The 16205-nt window shown below is 38.6% G+C and overlaps 1 protein-coding gene across 1 annotated transcript in view; it reads left to right on the forward strand.

Annotated features, from left to right (window-relative positions):
• The first annotated feature begins 4572 nt into the window (after window positions 1-4572).
• ARHGAP18 (Rho GTPase activating protein 18) overlaps window positions 4573-16205 on the forward strand; it is a 96398-nt gene continuing 84765 nt past the window's right edge. Inside the window, exon 1 of the mRNA XM_033056215.1 lies at window positions 4573-4786. Coding sequence (XP_032912106.1) covers window positions 4743-4786 — 44 coding nt within the window. The 5' untranslated portion in view covers window positions 4573-4742. The remainder of the gene's footprint in view (window positions 4787-16205) is intronic.

A 16205-nucleotide genomic window follows, 5' to 3' on the forward strand; every position in this document is an offset into this window, starting at 1 on the left:
CATCAGTGAACACAGTTGATTGAGTTTTGCTTGAAAAACAAAAAAGGTGAAGCGTGTCAATGTTGGTTCATTTCCAGTCCCTTTAGATCTCAGTTGTTCAGGACAGAGCCACGAGGATACAAGCAATGGCAGTGGAGACATTCAGATCTAAGGCAGAAAACTCCCTAGATCCCCTGAATTCTTCAGTCAATTATTTGGTATGCTATAATTTACAACAGTTTTTTAAGCATTCAACCCTTGCTTTAGAAATAAATTTTATCTCCGGAACATTTGCCATTGAAACATTTATGGAAAAATGAAAATTGTAATTGAAAAGCAACTACAGTTTTTCCACTGTCAGGAAATGAAACAACACCAGGTCTTCAAGTTTTGAGCAATTAAGTCAGTTTTGAATAAAAATAAAGTTCTGTTGAACTGAAATTTTCTCACAAAAATCTGCTTAGACCAGAAGGTAATTTTATTGAAAAAAACTTTTTCCCCCAAATGATAATGTTTCAGACCTTATTTGTTGTATGTATTTTTAGAATGTGTTATGTATCACTAGATAACATTTGCAGACTGTTCCAGTTGCCGAGGTAACTATGTTATTTTAATGATCAGCAGAGAGGATCATTATGTAAAACATTATGTTAATTTCAAACACAGAAAACTGATGTCTTGCTGTTACCTTGAAGCTGCACCTTTTTTTTTTTCCCTTAAAGTACATTTTTCCACGAAAATTAATGGTACAGATAAGTGCTTGACTATCCTTTTCAGAGTGATTCAGGTTGGCTTTGAAGGAAAATAAGGCAAAAAATTACACCTGACAACCAGCTAATGGCAGATGTAGAATTTCAAACTACGGTATTTTTTTACAGGAAGAGTGTAGGAAAGGTTTTTCCATATATTCTTAATAAACATGGTTAGTGTGCTGGAATTTTAAGAAAGCACATCTAAAATTTCATTTTTAACTTTGAAATACGTTATTTTTTTAGTTAAGAAAAGCAAATTAAAAAACATATTTTAGTTCTGTTTATGAAAAGTGTGTGTATTGCCCATGATACAGACCATCTAGACCATTATTAAAAATATGACATTAAATTTTTGCTGCTTTTATTAGATCATGTATCTATAAGATTACTAGATTATACCAACTGTGCAAATGCCACTCATTTCCAATTCTATTGCAATCACAAATGCTCTTTCTGAGCCTGCAGAGAGAACCTTGCTGATGTTAGTAGTGTATTTTTGTACTCAACTCTGCTTCCTCCATTAAAAAAAAATTCAAATTATCTAAGACTATAGCTCACATAAATTCTAGAGTTCATAATGACAATTGCTGCTGTATTACACCAGCCTCACAATGGCAAATTGTCTCAGGCTACCAAATGCAACTCAACTTTGTCGCCAGAATCCTCTTCTGCCTCTTCTCTGAAGTTCTGCCTGCAGATTGTTAAATTATGAACGCTTCATTCTCCAGGTGGAACTGGATGCTTTTATGTATCAGAATATGATATGTTCAAGACATCTGAGAGCTCCTATATTCTCCTGACACTTCATCATAATCACCTGATCCACTTTAGAGTCAGTGAACTCTTCTGACAATACTCAAAGTGCATTTTGATGGAGTCTATATTTATACGGACTGAACCTCTTCATTCCACGGAGCTTACTTGAATCCTTTCCCAAGGATTTCCTCTGCAGGCAAAGCTCTGACATCAAAAGGTGATAGCTCTTCTTCAGATTCTTTACCCATAATTACACCTAATACATTGTTCTTCAGTTTCAACCTCACTACCCCGACATGCTTGTCTGTCACGCTGAGGTTTGCCAATTTGTACACATCCCAATGAGGATTGCAGGTGGAAAATTTAAGAATGAGGGAAAAAACCCTCTAGAATTGTATTAAATCAGTGAGATGCTGTAAAAGGAACATACAACGATCAGCTGGGAATACGCCATCTATTAGCTAATAGGATTCGGAATTTAGTTCCCCCTTCCAACAGCTTATGCCTCACTTGTCCACTATGGGCGACCAAATACTTTATCCTGAAAAGCTTTGCTTTCATCCTTGGCATGGTGAAAATAGTGGGCTAAATTTTGTGTCCTTCAATTTATCTAAAATTTTCTGATGGATAGCTTTCTGCTAGAAAATGCTGATTACTCAAAATCTAAAAGTTCTTTTTGTAGAATTTTCTGACATAATATAATCAAAGTACATATGTTACCCTCTTGACTACTGAAATAAACCTGAACATGATGCAAAAAAAAAAAAAAGAAGTAAAAAATGTAATAAAGTAAAACAATACTGAAACAAAACTCCTGAAATATATGTTTTATTTCAAACATTTTGGAAGGTCTCTGCAGAAACTGTAAAACAGACTTTCACATTTTTTTTCATTGAAAGTTTAAATTCTTGCAGAGAAAAAAAAGGAAAAAATTGAGTATCTGAGATAAATTATTAATCTAACAACATCATTTAAACATTTTGGGGAACAGTTTGAATTTTAATAGAATTTTTAAGCTACATCAGATTGTTGATCTTTCTGAAAGAAAAAATTGTTATATGGATAAGTATAAGCATGGAATTAGTAAGTAAGCATTACTTAAGGAGCACAACTAAGAGATAACCAATTTTCAGAAATATGAAATGGGGATCATTAAGTACAAAAGAAAATAAGACAACTTTGCTAAAGCTGCTAGAGGTGAAACTCTATCCTCTGCTCCACTCTGCTGTAAATGGTGTAGAGAGCAGCAAGGAGGATGAGAACAAGCTGGTAAGTGAAGGGAAAATATTTTGGAGTTCTAATTGACATGAGCTGAGGCATACAGGAAGTACAGAAAGAATTTATGGAGAGTAAAATAATGGCATTGATGAAACAACAGACTTGAGGATGTGGGATATTAAGGCATGTATACAATGGGACAAAACTATCCAAGTTTCAGTATTTAGCCACTACCAAAAAAGCCCCCTGAACCTATTTTAATTATCTATATAATCTCCTATATGGTTACAGAATCTGTATTCTGTCTGATTCATCAAATCCCCCAAAACTAAAAACATTTTTCTCACAAATCTGATACTGTCCAGAATATGCAGACAGAAGGGATTACAGACTACAGGAAACCACAAACTGAGTTAAAATTCCTACTCTCTGTGAGGATTTCCAAGCAAGTTCTTTCTAGAAAAACTGAAATAAAATTTACTGTAGCCAGCTTACTTCAAGAGATGTGTGTATATATACAAATAAACATAGTAATATATATTTACATATGTATTTGCATATATATGTAAATATAGTGAATATATTTATATGAATCAATAATATCTTACAGGTACAAACTTCTAATTTATAGTAAACATTTAAATTGTGTCTTTGTGGCACTAAGCTTACTTCTAAGCTCTCCACAGACCCCAAAAACTTCCTGGTGGGCTCAAAACATTTAATGTACTGTGGCTTATATTTGTTTATAAGTTTCAATAGATGTTATCTACACAGTGAAATCCTTCACTAGAGTAAGTAATTAAATCAATCATTTTGATACAGAAAATATGAAACACAGTTTTGTGTGCAAGCTTTCTTCACAGAAGGTAATGTGTAAACATCTTTGAACTGCACTTGACACATGCAACTTTTTCAAGAGTAATGTCTTGTTCAGTGCCCACAGTGGATGCACAAGAAGGGGAGAATAAGGATGAAGGGATACTATTAATCTGGAGTGCACCAGAAACTAAGCAATTAATAATAATATATTTGAAAACGTGGATCTACTGTTTTAATCACTTGTTCTGTGATCCTGTAGGTTGATCTGCACAGCAATAAAGACCATAGAATTTCCCCCATAACCCAGATCAAACAGACGTAGAAATTATTTATATATGGTTTATATGAGGAAATCATCCACCGTAGAGATGAAATTTCAAGGATCCAAGAGCTAGGTGTGCATTATATCACAGGTAATATCAGTCTTTTGGTACCCTTAGGGTAACACCAATGATGTTTTAGTGCCCGCAGCCTGAATTTGGCTGCCTTCTGCTTCAACCCTTTTGGTTCTTACTGGTAGATCAAAGAACTATGACAAATCCTCCTGAGCAAACGCTACACGCCATAATCGAACCAGCTCTCCTTCCCCGTCCTCTGCTGAGCTGAATGCAGCGCAGACATCGGTTTCGCAGGGCCAGGCAGGTTGCCCAGGCCAACAATCACCTCCCTTGCCTCTCGTTTAACTCTTGTCCACCGAGCAGCCTTTGAGAGAGGCACCGTGCGGGTCTCAGCCGTGCCTTACGCTGGGACGGGACCGGCGGGGCACCCACGCCTCACCATCCCGCCCGTGTTCCTGCACGCTCCCCTTCCCTCTGTCCCCGCCGCCGGCCGGGCCTGAGTGGGGAGTGGGGAGCTGGGATCGCCCCGACGGCGGGGACTCCCGGCGCTCCCACTCGCCAGATGCGCCGGGGTCGCGGCTCCGCATTCCCCCAGCGCCCGCCCCTCCTGCCGAGCGCCGCTGCCCCGGGCGCGGCCGGAGGGCAGGGCGAGGTCGGGCGGTGCCGCGGGGGGGCTCGGCCCCGCCTCTGCCCGGGCGGGGCGGCGGGGCCCGAGTGTCCGCAGCGGCAGGGCCCGAGTGTCCGGAGCGGTGGAGGCGCGGGCAGGGCACGGCCGAGGGGCGAAGGAGCCGCTGACGGAGGAGTCCCCGGGGAGCGGCTCCCTTCCCATCGCGTGTCCCTCCCGGTCCCGAGGCAGCGGCGGGGAAGGTGACCCGGGAAGATGGTGACCGTAGTGACGAAGCTGGTGCACTACCTGCACCTGAGGTATGGAGGCGTGACAGCCGGGCAGGAGCCGCGGGGCTGGAGCGAGCGGCAGTGGCGGGGCTGTGGCCGCGGGTGCGAGCGCGTCCTGCCCGGCCGGGCGCTCCCAGGCGCTCCCCGCAGCGCGTCTTGCGGCACCGCGGGACAGAAAGGCGCGTTGGTGGAAAACTCTTGTTACCAGACAAAAGTCTGCGAAGTCGGTGTCTCTACACCAATGTAGTGTGTAATTATAGCAGCATGGATTAGACAAATTGCATATTTCGGTTGTTTTTTTTAATGCTACTTCTGCCAGGATGTATTACCAAGCCGTTTTTCCCAGTATTATCTATTCTAATTAGCATTTAGCCGGCAAATAGAAGTGGTTTTGCACTGAGTGAAGGGAAAGCGAAAAAGTGCGCACTCCTGGTGATGTTTGCTTGTGTTTTGTTGAATCACTGTTTCTGCCCTGTATATAAACACTCGATGTACATCAAAAGAGTTGATCGGAAGCTTAAATAAGATGTATCAAGAATAGCAAACAGAAATTTAATTTCTGAACGTAATGATATTTTAGTGTAACATTTTCACATAAGGCTGCTCTGAGAGTTGATTTCGTTACCTAATTTTTTTCAAGTTAACCATTGAAATGAGTGGAAAAAAGGGCAATCAATTGTGTTGTAACTTTTTATTGGTATGATTTAAGGCTTGATTCCTAGAACACCCGCAATATGTAGATATTTTTTTAACAATTATTGAAATAACAATACTTTGACATGAATTGTATGAGAGACGTATGTAATATCACCAGTTTTGCCTGTTTTTTTCCCACCGATTTAACTACTTCAATTGTTAAACTTATTCTGTAAGTCTGACCGAAATCATAATTCTAATTTTATAAATTCTTATGGCTTTATACTGTGTTACTTTGCTGAGCAAATAGATAAGGAAGTCAAGAAGGAAAAGCTCCTGCCAATTCCTTACTCCTGCCTCTCTTCTGTTGTTCTTCTCTAACAGTAGTTATTTATTTGAAGGAATATTCTTACTAGTTTTGAACCAGAGCTTCATGGCTCAGACTAAAAAAATCTTAGCCTCAAAGACTTTATAATACAAAGGGAATTAGGAAACAGCAATTAGTGTAGACAGCTGAATGAGTGCAGCAAAGCAAAAAGGTTTTGTTCCTTATCCAGTGGCAGCCCGATCACTGTCAAGTATTTTGTAGATATCATGAGAAAAGATGCAAAAAGGCTGACAAGTCCAATAAACTTTGAGGATGCTCTTCTCGTGCTGGATGAGCATAAAGGCATTGAGAAGGAGTGAAAAGCATACCTGAAAGCTTAATAAATGTCTGGTTGGTGCCCTGGCTGAAGGCAGAATTTGAGTAGTTTAGTAATGGGTGAAAGAAGTCAATAAAATTAGGGAAGATGCTAAGAAGTCAATCAATTTGCTTTTATATGAGAAGCAGAGCTGTTGGAGATATGGCTGAAAAGTGATGCAGTAAATGCAACATTTGAAAAACCAAAGGTTATTAGTCCGAAATGAACATGAGTAAAGTTAAATGTCCATTTGTCAGTGCGAAACAAGAGGACAGATACTTCACTGAATATTGCTGGAGTGGTAAATAGTGGCAGTATCTGTCAGGATATAAATGAGCAAAAGGTGTTCCCTAAAACCAGTACCCAGCATGTCAGGGAGGATTTGCACATTTGGTCATCTTTAGTGAGTCTGCAGGCTTAAAGTGTAGATTGATTTTAACAAGATCACATAACACTTTTTTCCACATTCATATCACAAAATCATGAGAGATAGGGGATGGATGTTTCAGTCAAAATAAGTCAGACATAAACAACTCTTATTAGGTATTACCAGGTGTTTATTATTTGCCTCCTTTAGTAAGTGACCAGCAATATAAAAATGAAACCAGAAAACAGTAATGTAGAAACAAGTGCAAGCATATGAAATTGTCTGACATATTCTTGAAATGCTATTATTTCTGGTTAAATAATTTTATTAGGCTTCTGGATAGCCATGCCATAATATTTATTTTACTATTCATGAGAATGGAAGTAGCTGAAAACCAATTAACAGCAAGGAACCCCCAAAAAATTAGCGGTCAGACTCAGTTATGAATAGTTAGGTAGCTGGTGTGATGAGAAAAATGCTTCTCATCAGTATTGTGCCTTTTTCTCACTCTAGGCAGAAATGCTATGGGTAAATTGAAACTCCTGTGTTCTGCTTGTAAATTATTAACCATTGAGTCCCAGTCCATGAATTTAATTTTAAGGTTCTGTCACAGTTAAGTGAATAAATACTATGCTGATATATATTAAGAAAAATATATGTAAATATTAAAAATTGTACTTCATAAATTTCTAAGAATAGAGTTTGTGACAAGATTAGACTATGACAGTAAAATAGTACACTGGGCAGTACACTATAGTACACTATAATCAGATCCTTAGAGAATAGTAACTATGCCCTTAATTCAGGTCTTAGTGAGAAGTAGATAATTAATTCAAATCACTTTAGGCCTTGCACAGTTAGCAGAAATGTGGACAACATAGAAACCTGTCTTTGAATTTGACATCTTGCAAAACACAGGATCCTGAAGCTACAGGAATCATATTAAAACCTTGGGAACTACACAACTGTTCCCAAAAGTCCCCTTTCTGAAATTCAAAAGTAAACATACTGAAATGCAATGCTCATGATGCTAGAGGAAATTATGTAGCAGTACTTGGCCTCTTATACTTACCTCAGCTAATTAACCCTCATAGAGCATGGCTCTGTACCATTTAAACCCCATTCTGCTGAGTCATAAACTTCTGATTAGTTTCAGTCAGACAAAAAGCAATTTCACTGAATGGGAATGAATCAGCCAAGAAACTAATTGTAAAAATACTAAATACTCAGCAAGGGGAGATGCTTTGATATGAATATACTTGATGTAACTATCTCTACTTAAGTAAAGATTGTGCACCAAGTGAAAGCAGAGCAGTGCACAAAAAAAGATAAATGAGCAGTGATTCTTGAGAACAACAAACAAAGGGGATGGCAGCAGCTAGAGCAGTTTGCAATGACAACACCAGGCAACACAACCAAACTGAAGACAAAGATGTAGACTTATGAATGTAAGACATTCATTAGGCGAGTGAACATTCGATGCTATCAAGGAGATTTCTACGGTAAATTGTATTGCAGAAATTCAAAATGAAGAATAGCTGGCGTAGTTCATTTTAGAAAGTGCAAATTCTTAAGCTACACATGTGGAAAAGTGCTGTCCCAGGCTTCAAATGCTATTTTGGAAGTTCAGTTTTTTTATCAATTAATTATTAGTTTTCACATTCTGAAAATAGCCACATGAAATACAATAAGATTTTTAGTTAAAACAGCAAGTAATAAGACTATTTTGAAGCTGTCATGAGGTTCCTGCCTGTTTGTATGAAATTTTTGTATCTTTAAAAAGTTTTCCAGCAAATAAAAAACTTCTGTTGATGCTTTCAGTTATATCTTACTTCATCCCTCTGATTCCAATACCTTTACAATAACCAGAAAATCTCAGGTTGTGCAGCTGTGGAATGTGCGTGAACTTAATGATCTGCTTCTTAAAAATGCGTGGTTTGAGACTGCATGGTTTAAGATACGGCTGATGGACTGAATCCTACCTGAGCAAGGTTCCTAACTGGCCTGGCACATTTTTCCTAATGGAGCTTTGATTCAAGAAGTTTGGACAAGACTCTCTACTGATGCTATTCCAACACCTCAACATGTGGTGGTACATGGTTATCTTGAGGAAAGAGCATCTTTCCTTCTTCTCTCTCTAGAGAGGATGAAGAAGCAGAGGAAGGAACATGGCTACTTCATGCTTAGAGGTCCAGCAGAGGTTGCAGCTACTGTTTCAAAAACATACACTCTGGACCTCTTGGTTCAGCATCCCTGGCTACCGTACTAGAACAAAGGGTGTCCCTGTGAAATTTTTTCAGAAGTTTCATGTTTCTCTTAGAGCATGCAAGAACTATGATGATTTCTGGGCTTGGTACTAGTGTGGCCATCTCTGATGGTCAAGTAAAGGACACAGGGTTCTGCTGAGTGGTGTAGGTGAGTGAGATTATAGAGCACAGGTTTATTTTATGGCTACTTATGCTCTTGTAGTAGCATACAAATGGTCTGCATGGACAATTGGCTGGTCTTTTATTTTTACCAGCACCTCCTCTCCCCTCAAGCCAAAGATATACTTGTAAATGATTTTGTTTGACTTGTAAAATTGTACAGTAAAACAATTTTCGTAATAGGACACACAGACCTGAAGTGATGTTGTCGACTTCTAAAGTTCTTGAATTAATTTTCTTTTAGAAGCTTAATGCATACTTAACTTTTTTTTTTCTTTTAAATATCTAATGTAGCCACTCTCTATAGTTCCTTACACCCTGGTGTAGGAACAAAAGACACAAGGATGACAGGTTGAGAATAACTTTCTGTCTCTCTGAGTGCTACCTGGTGGCTTATAAAAAAGCCACTGTTTTTAATCCACTTCATAAACATACTGAGCTTTTTAAAAGATTAGGCTGTTTTTCCTTCTTGATGGGTGTGCTGGAACCATGCTCCTCATAAAATTTAGAAATGAATTTCTAATTTTCTACCTCCAATTGCCAGTGGAAAGTTTCTACATGTTTCTTTTATATTCACACTGCCCATGAAAAGAAATTGATTTTCCCACCCAAGATACTATTGTTCATGAGTACTCACAAACAGGAATTTTATTGTTGCTTCTCAGCTGCTCATGCTGAGTAGACTCTGCTCTTTTCCATGTGATTGTTCACATTTGACCACATCTTTCTTGATTATGAGTTTTTGGAAGTGATGCTATAATTTTACATAATGTGTGATCAATGCCTGTGATATTAAGTCTACTATCTAGCCTGATATAGCTAGACAGAACTGTCTATACCTTTTTATTGCTTTACAACACTGTGTTTGAAGGTTGCCCTATGATCAGTTAGTATCTGTCTTTTCAAATGGATGAAGCCTCTGGCTTATAGCATAAAATGTAGTTTTTAAGTCTATCAAATTAATGCACTTGTGTATGGTCTTTTATTTTTTTCAGTCCTTTCCATTTATCCTGGACTGTCCCTAAATCTATATCCTTAATTTTATAATGTCAGTAAATTGCAAATTCTTCTTTCTGTGCCAAAGTTATGAATGAAAATATCAAATAATAAGATTATTAGTAGAAGGGAGCCCAGAGAAATTTTAATAGGAAGACTCCCCCAATTAATTTGTTTGTTTTCAGTGTAATGTATTGCTGTCTCTTTTCAGATAATTCTTTCCCCCATCTACAAACTTGCACTGTTCCCACTCTCCTGTTTATTTAGCTCTGTATGTAGTTATAGTCCTTATGTGTTCCAGTATTAAATGCAGTACTGAAGACCATATAGGATAGGTCTCCTGAAGCTCCCGCTCCTTAATACAAGTTATTTTATTATTAAAATCTATATTTACCTTGGTAAAGGTAAAGAATGCCTTGTATTTTATTCCAGTTTTCCATTTACCTCTGCATCTCAAAATATGCTTTCCTTTGAAGCTCTTGAAAAAGACTTGCACACTGTCAAGCTCAGAGTGTAAAGTTGGCAGTTTTTCAGTTTTTCTCTTTATGAATCTTATTTGTTATGTTATGTTGACATACTCTGGTAATATGGCATCACTTGAGCTGATAGATTATTGTAATCACTCACTATTGAATTCTTAGGGAAATTGTTTCAATATCTGGGATGGATGATTATCTGTTCTGCCCGCCTTATTAAACCTTACTAAACCTTAAAAACTTTGCTTCTCGCTTGAATACAGCGTAGTGTTATCCATAGATTTTCAGGACTAGTCTGGCTTTTTCTGTGATTATCTTGACAGGGTATTGAGTCAGGAAGTTTTGGAATGTCCATGCCAACATTATCTTTGATGTCAACTTCATTCTTACTGTGCAACAACTTCATTGCCATTTCTTTTCTCTTTTTCTCTGTACTGTCAAAGAATACTATACATAATTTAATTTACAGTAATTTCACGATTACAAGCCGCACCTGATTATAAGCCGCAGGTCCAAGTGTCGGCAACATTTTGTTCTTTGTCCATATATAAGCCGCACCAGATTATAAGCCGCACTTTTGTTCGCAGTGAGGATCCATGTGCAACTTTCACAAAGTTGCTAATTAATAACAGAATCATGTGATCACAGGGTTTACTGGCTCGGCCCTGCTTGGGGTGGCCGCCAGGGAGCAGCCCCGGCCCTGCTCACCGCTGCCTCTGGGAGGCAGGGGAGTGGTGTGCCCGGCCAGTGCCACCAGGAAGCAGGAGAGGGGCGTCCCTGGCTACTGCTGCCGGGAAGAGAGAGAGGGGCATGCCTGGCCGGTGCTGTTGGGAAGCGGGAGAGGGGCATGCCCAGCGGGTGCCACCGCCGCACCCCCTGGGCCTGGGCAGCGCTGCTGCTGTGCTGCCGCTGCCCTGCCGCCCGTGGCCGGGCGGGCTCTGGCTTGGCTCAGGGCTGCTGCTGGCTCGGACTTCGGGGTTGGGAAATTTCCAAAATTTGTTCGTATATAAGCTGCTCCTGAATGTAAGCCGCACTTCCGGTTTGGGAGCAACATTTTAGTCAAAATGGTGCGGCTTATAACCGTGAAATTACTGTATATTGTTGGGCGTCAAGACCTGCAAACTGTTAGGCAATTTGACTTTGGCAATTTTTACTTTATCCCTACATTTTTGACTTTTAAGACAGAGTTTTCTTGCCATCCCCTGCTACTCCTCCCTTCCCCCTCCCTTCTTGTAGACTTTTTTCTCATACTTTATACAGTGTTTAGATAAATCCATTTGTTTTCTCAATTGAAGATGCTGTGCACTTGTCAGTGATCTTTATGGAACTCCCAACCCTTTTCTTTCAGAAGATACTGAACATCTGAGAAACCTGTGGTGAGGCTGTGGAACAGAGAACTCAAGGTCTTTAGGCTTGGGAATCATCTCTGTGTAAGCCTGAAATCTTATTTTTATTTAAAACTGACAGGCAAAGAAAAAAAGCGTGCACTCAGCAAAATACTGTCAGTAGCTACATGCTATTTCAAGTTGTCAATTCAGCTCATTTTGACTAAAAAGGATTGCTAGATGATTGTATTTCCAGCTCTGCAAAGAACTCACCTTCTTACATCAGCACTTTTGGCTCAAGAAAAGGATGTTTGTTCATCACTGCTTTGAAATGGCTTAAAGCACTTTCTGACCAATCTATGATAAATGACAAAAAATTCTGAGTGAATTAAAAGTTTCAACACTGCAATTTTCCCTCGATTGAACTTAACTAGATCTTTGACTAAATGCCATCACTGATGTTTTGTTACCATTCTCACCATTCTGCTCCATGGGATACCTCCTTCATTCCCTCACTCTTCCTGCTCAGATGGTTATTTCTTTCAATCCTTCCTGACATATCATCTCAGCAAAACTGACTGCAGTAAGAATTGAAAAGCTTAATATTACCTTTTTTTTTTTTTCCCCCTGCAAGACTGACCAATAGAATCAATGGATACTGGATTTTTATCATGCAATAAGTATAATTTTTTATCAGCCTCATTCCTCCATTGTACTTTCAAAACTTTCTTCATAATCTCTGGATTTAAGAAAAGAAACCAGTGTGGCCATCAGAGCCCATCAGCTTGGAGGGAAGGGTTGCATCACTTCAATAATTTTTATTTCTGTACTACAATGATCAAAATAAGAAACAGTGATGTATAAAGTAAGATTTGAGATGTCAGAGATTTAAAGCAGAAGCAGTGAAAATTAATAGAAAGTCAACTCAAGAAAATACTACAGACAAGCACATTTTACTTACTAGAAGCCAGCTACCCAGAAAGAGCTCTTGGGCACTCTGTGTCCCACTGAGCTGCAAAAATTTGAATAGTTATCTGATGGAGGAATTAGAAATACAGACAATTTGTGGACGTACTGATACATAAGCCAAGCAATGTCATGGCAAGAACTTGGTAAGAAAAAACAGTATACACTTGCATTTGTAAAAAATATTCTTACTAGGGAGCACAGTAACAAATAGTGACAGCAAAGAAATGCATGCCAATGCCATTAAAAATGTCCACCTATATTGAAAAGCAGAATACAAGAAAAAACAAAATAAAAAAAGGCCAAGAATGCCATTTGAAGGCAAAATCAATGCAAAAATGTCCAGCAGAAATGAAGTAGTCCTAAGCATTTAATAAATTTAATATTTTTAAGGACAGAAATGCTAATACTTCATGTCTGCTGAGAAAATAAACTTAAAACCAAGACAAATATCATTTATGGAGCTAAAAATTCTGTTTATTTCTTCCTTGCATCAAGTCTAGACAAATATATTTTTTCTTATTGTATTTGATTCTGCTCTCGAAGTTGGAATATCTGTGGTAGTGAAGTGCTGAATCTCTTCATGCTCATGGCAAGGGCATGCATTGACATCATGGACTTTATCATAACTTCTGAGTCAAAATCAAAGGGCCTAGTGATTTGCACAAAGCAACAAGAGCCAGAGCTACATTCCCATGTTTACAGGTATTTTTACCTTAATTTCCTTTCTGCAGAATTGACATTTCCTCTAGCAAAACTGAGAGAATCCCTTCCCGTCTCTACAGGTGCAAACCAACCCCTATAGTCCAATCTATAAGGATATCCAATTTTTAAAATTTTCTCCAAACCCAGCAAATGGTGGGTGCAAGAGGAGAGCTGATCTATCATGTAGTTTTCCTCTAGGAAATTTTGATTCAGTGAAAAGAACTTTGGTCCTCTCTGTTCTTCCCAGCAGAGAAACATATGGCCCTGCATTTGGGGCCAGCACTACCAACAGATTAACATCTCTCATAAATGCTACATTTTGCTGTTTTGACAGTAAATGCTATTAGACCTGGGCATAATGAGACGAGAGATTTCATAGCCGCAGAAAAGCAAATAGTCTCTACGAATTAGGGACATGGTATTGATTTTTAATTACACATATAAGATAGAATGGTTTATATCTCCAATAATCTTTAAAGGCTGCCATCTGCCTGTAGACAAACTTAAGAAGGAAACTTAATTTGGATAAAAACCTGCTTGGATAGTTAATTCAGTTAAGGGATCAATTTCTAATAAAATTGAAGGATTGGGCTGTGTGGTAATCCTTTGAACTACCTGTAGAAACAAATTTGTCCTTAGCTTTTCTTCCCCACAGGGCCACACTGGCTCTCAGCTTTCTGGTAAGTGAGGTAAAGGTGATTTACCCAGTAAGGCACATAAAAACTGACTTAAACAAAATTGAAAGAATTTTGAAACTACTGACATTGTAATATTAATAAGAGCAGTAAAAATTGTCAAAATATAGATGATAATAATAAAATAATATTAAAATATGTAGTAGTGATATGAGGCAAGTAGATGTTTTTAAGATTCATTTAAAACTAAGAATTATGAATGCATGCTCATGTACATGTACTCACTAGAAATGGGATCAACAAAGGCCTTCAGTATTAGACAGACTAGAAATGAGGACAGAACAAAGGTGTTTAAGTAAGTACCACTTTGAAATGTCTTAGTCTTTCAGAACTGTGTTTCTGCTCCTAAACAAAAGCAGTTTCCCTGCAATGAACTGGTATTTACTGGCTCCCCCTACACTCTGTGCCCTTAGCAATTTCCCTTGAACTCTCTCACACAGCAGAGTATAAGGTCCAGATCAATTTAATAAATAGGAAATCATAATGAGCTGTTTATAATAGATTTAAGTGCAGTAGAGGATGTTATGTTGTCTTTCAAGGTGTCTTTAGAGCTAACATAGAGACACGTTTTAATGTTCTGGGCTTCATGGTGTTGTCAATTTAATAGTTTACATCAGATTTGTAAATCCTTCATGACATTTTTATTAAAGGAAATATTACTTCATCTACTGTGCTGCTAACAGCAGCATTTAGTTTCCCTAGGTGAGTGAGAAGTTCAGGCCAGTGTCAGAGCTTAGCTACATTAGCCATTTGTGGTGAAAGAAAAGCCTCTGTCAATGCTTATGCACTAGAATTAAGATGACTTGAATGCTGTAATCTTTCCTGTTCGACTATTGGCATCATGCTGCCATCTGACAACAGCTGTTTCCTTCTTAATCTGATGGGGAAAAAATGATGATAGATTGTTACTTGCGCCATTAGAAGCTCAGTCCCTCTATTTTATGTCTTAGTAAATATGAGCAGTGTTTCATAGTAAAACCCTCTTTAATGTATCCATGTGTTACATATAGTATAGTCTTGTTTATTTTTGTCTTCTGCTTTGGTAGGTGCCCAAAGAACCAACAGACATTGTTCTGCACCAGCATTTTATTTTCAGGTCTGTAGCTGGGAACAGTGGGATCCAAAACTTGTCATGAGGAAAAAACCCAGGCATTTGGGACACAACAAGTAAGCACTGCATGTCATGACACTTTGTAGTCACCACTCTTGGCAGAAGGCCAAGCTTGGAGTTCGTAGAGTCTTTTGAAGCTACTGGAGGTGGAGGGTCCTGCCTTGGAACTGGATATGAGGCTGACATCTCTGCATTTCCTGACAGCTGCTACTTTCAGGACACAAAAATACATCTGCCTCACCTATTCCCTGAGCTTCAAATTATGGGGTACTTAGGTGAATCTTGGAGTTCCAAAACTCGTCGGTGAGAATCTGGTTTTAGCACTGCTGGATCATAGTCCCATTATAGGGGCTGGTTTGACTGACAGCTACTGGTATGCCCACATATATTGAATACATTTGGTATTGGAGATAAAAGCTTGGTAAAGGATAAAGTATTACTTGAAAGCAGAAGACAGAGCACTTTTATTTTTTTTTTAACACAAAAATCTCTCCTTTTGAGTTGGTTTGGACAGAACAGTGACCACTGTTGGTTGTGAAGCTGGAGAATTTAAGTGAAGATGCTGTCCTTTATATGTGTTTTCTGAGTTTAGCTGGGAACAAAATGGAATTCAGACATTGATAAAGAAGAGGAATGCATTACAAATCAGGCAAATAATTCTGTGCCTTTCAAGACTATAAACTTTATTATAATTTCAGGTGAAATCCTTTGAATAGAAAACACAGATGTCAGTATTTACAAGAACAATGGAAGCTACACAAGGGAGCTGGTTTGCATCCACCATTACCCAGCACTGTGTGCATGCGTGCTGTAGATCACTGCAAGGGTACAAATCTCTCTAATACACAGGGAAAAGGGAAAGGATTATGTGAGTTTCAGATTAGGAACTATTTTGCTCTGATGCAGTCAATTATGGGAAACCATTCTAATTATTGATGGCAGACTCAAAGTCATCTCAGAATTTCCAGCATCAGAAATCTCAGTTTCTGGGGAAAATGGACTTATGTTCAAAGTCTTCTAAAATGCACCTCTTGTAGTCCAGTAGCTGCTGAGGGAAGTGAAA

This window comes from Catharus ustulatus, chromosome 3 (genome assembly GCF_009819885.2).
Source record: "Catharus ustulatus isolate bCatUst1 chromosome 3, bCatUst1.pri.v2, whole genome shotgun sequence".
Lineage (NCBI taxonomy): Eukaryota > Metazoa > Chordata > Aves > Passeriformes > Turdidae > Catharus > Catharus ustulatus.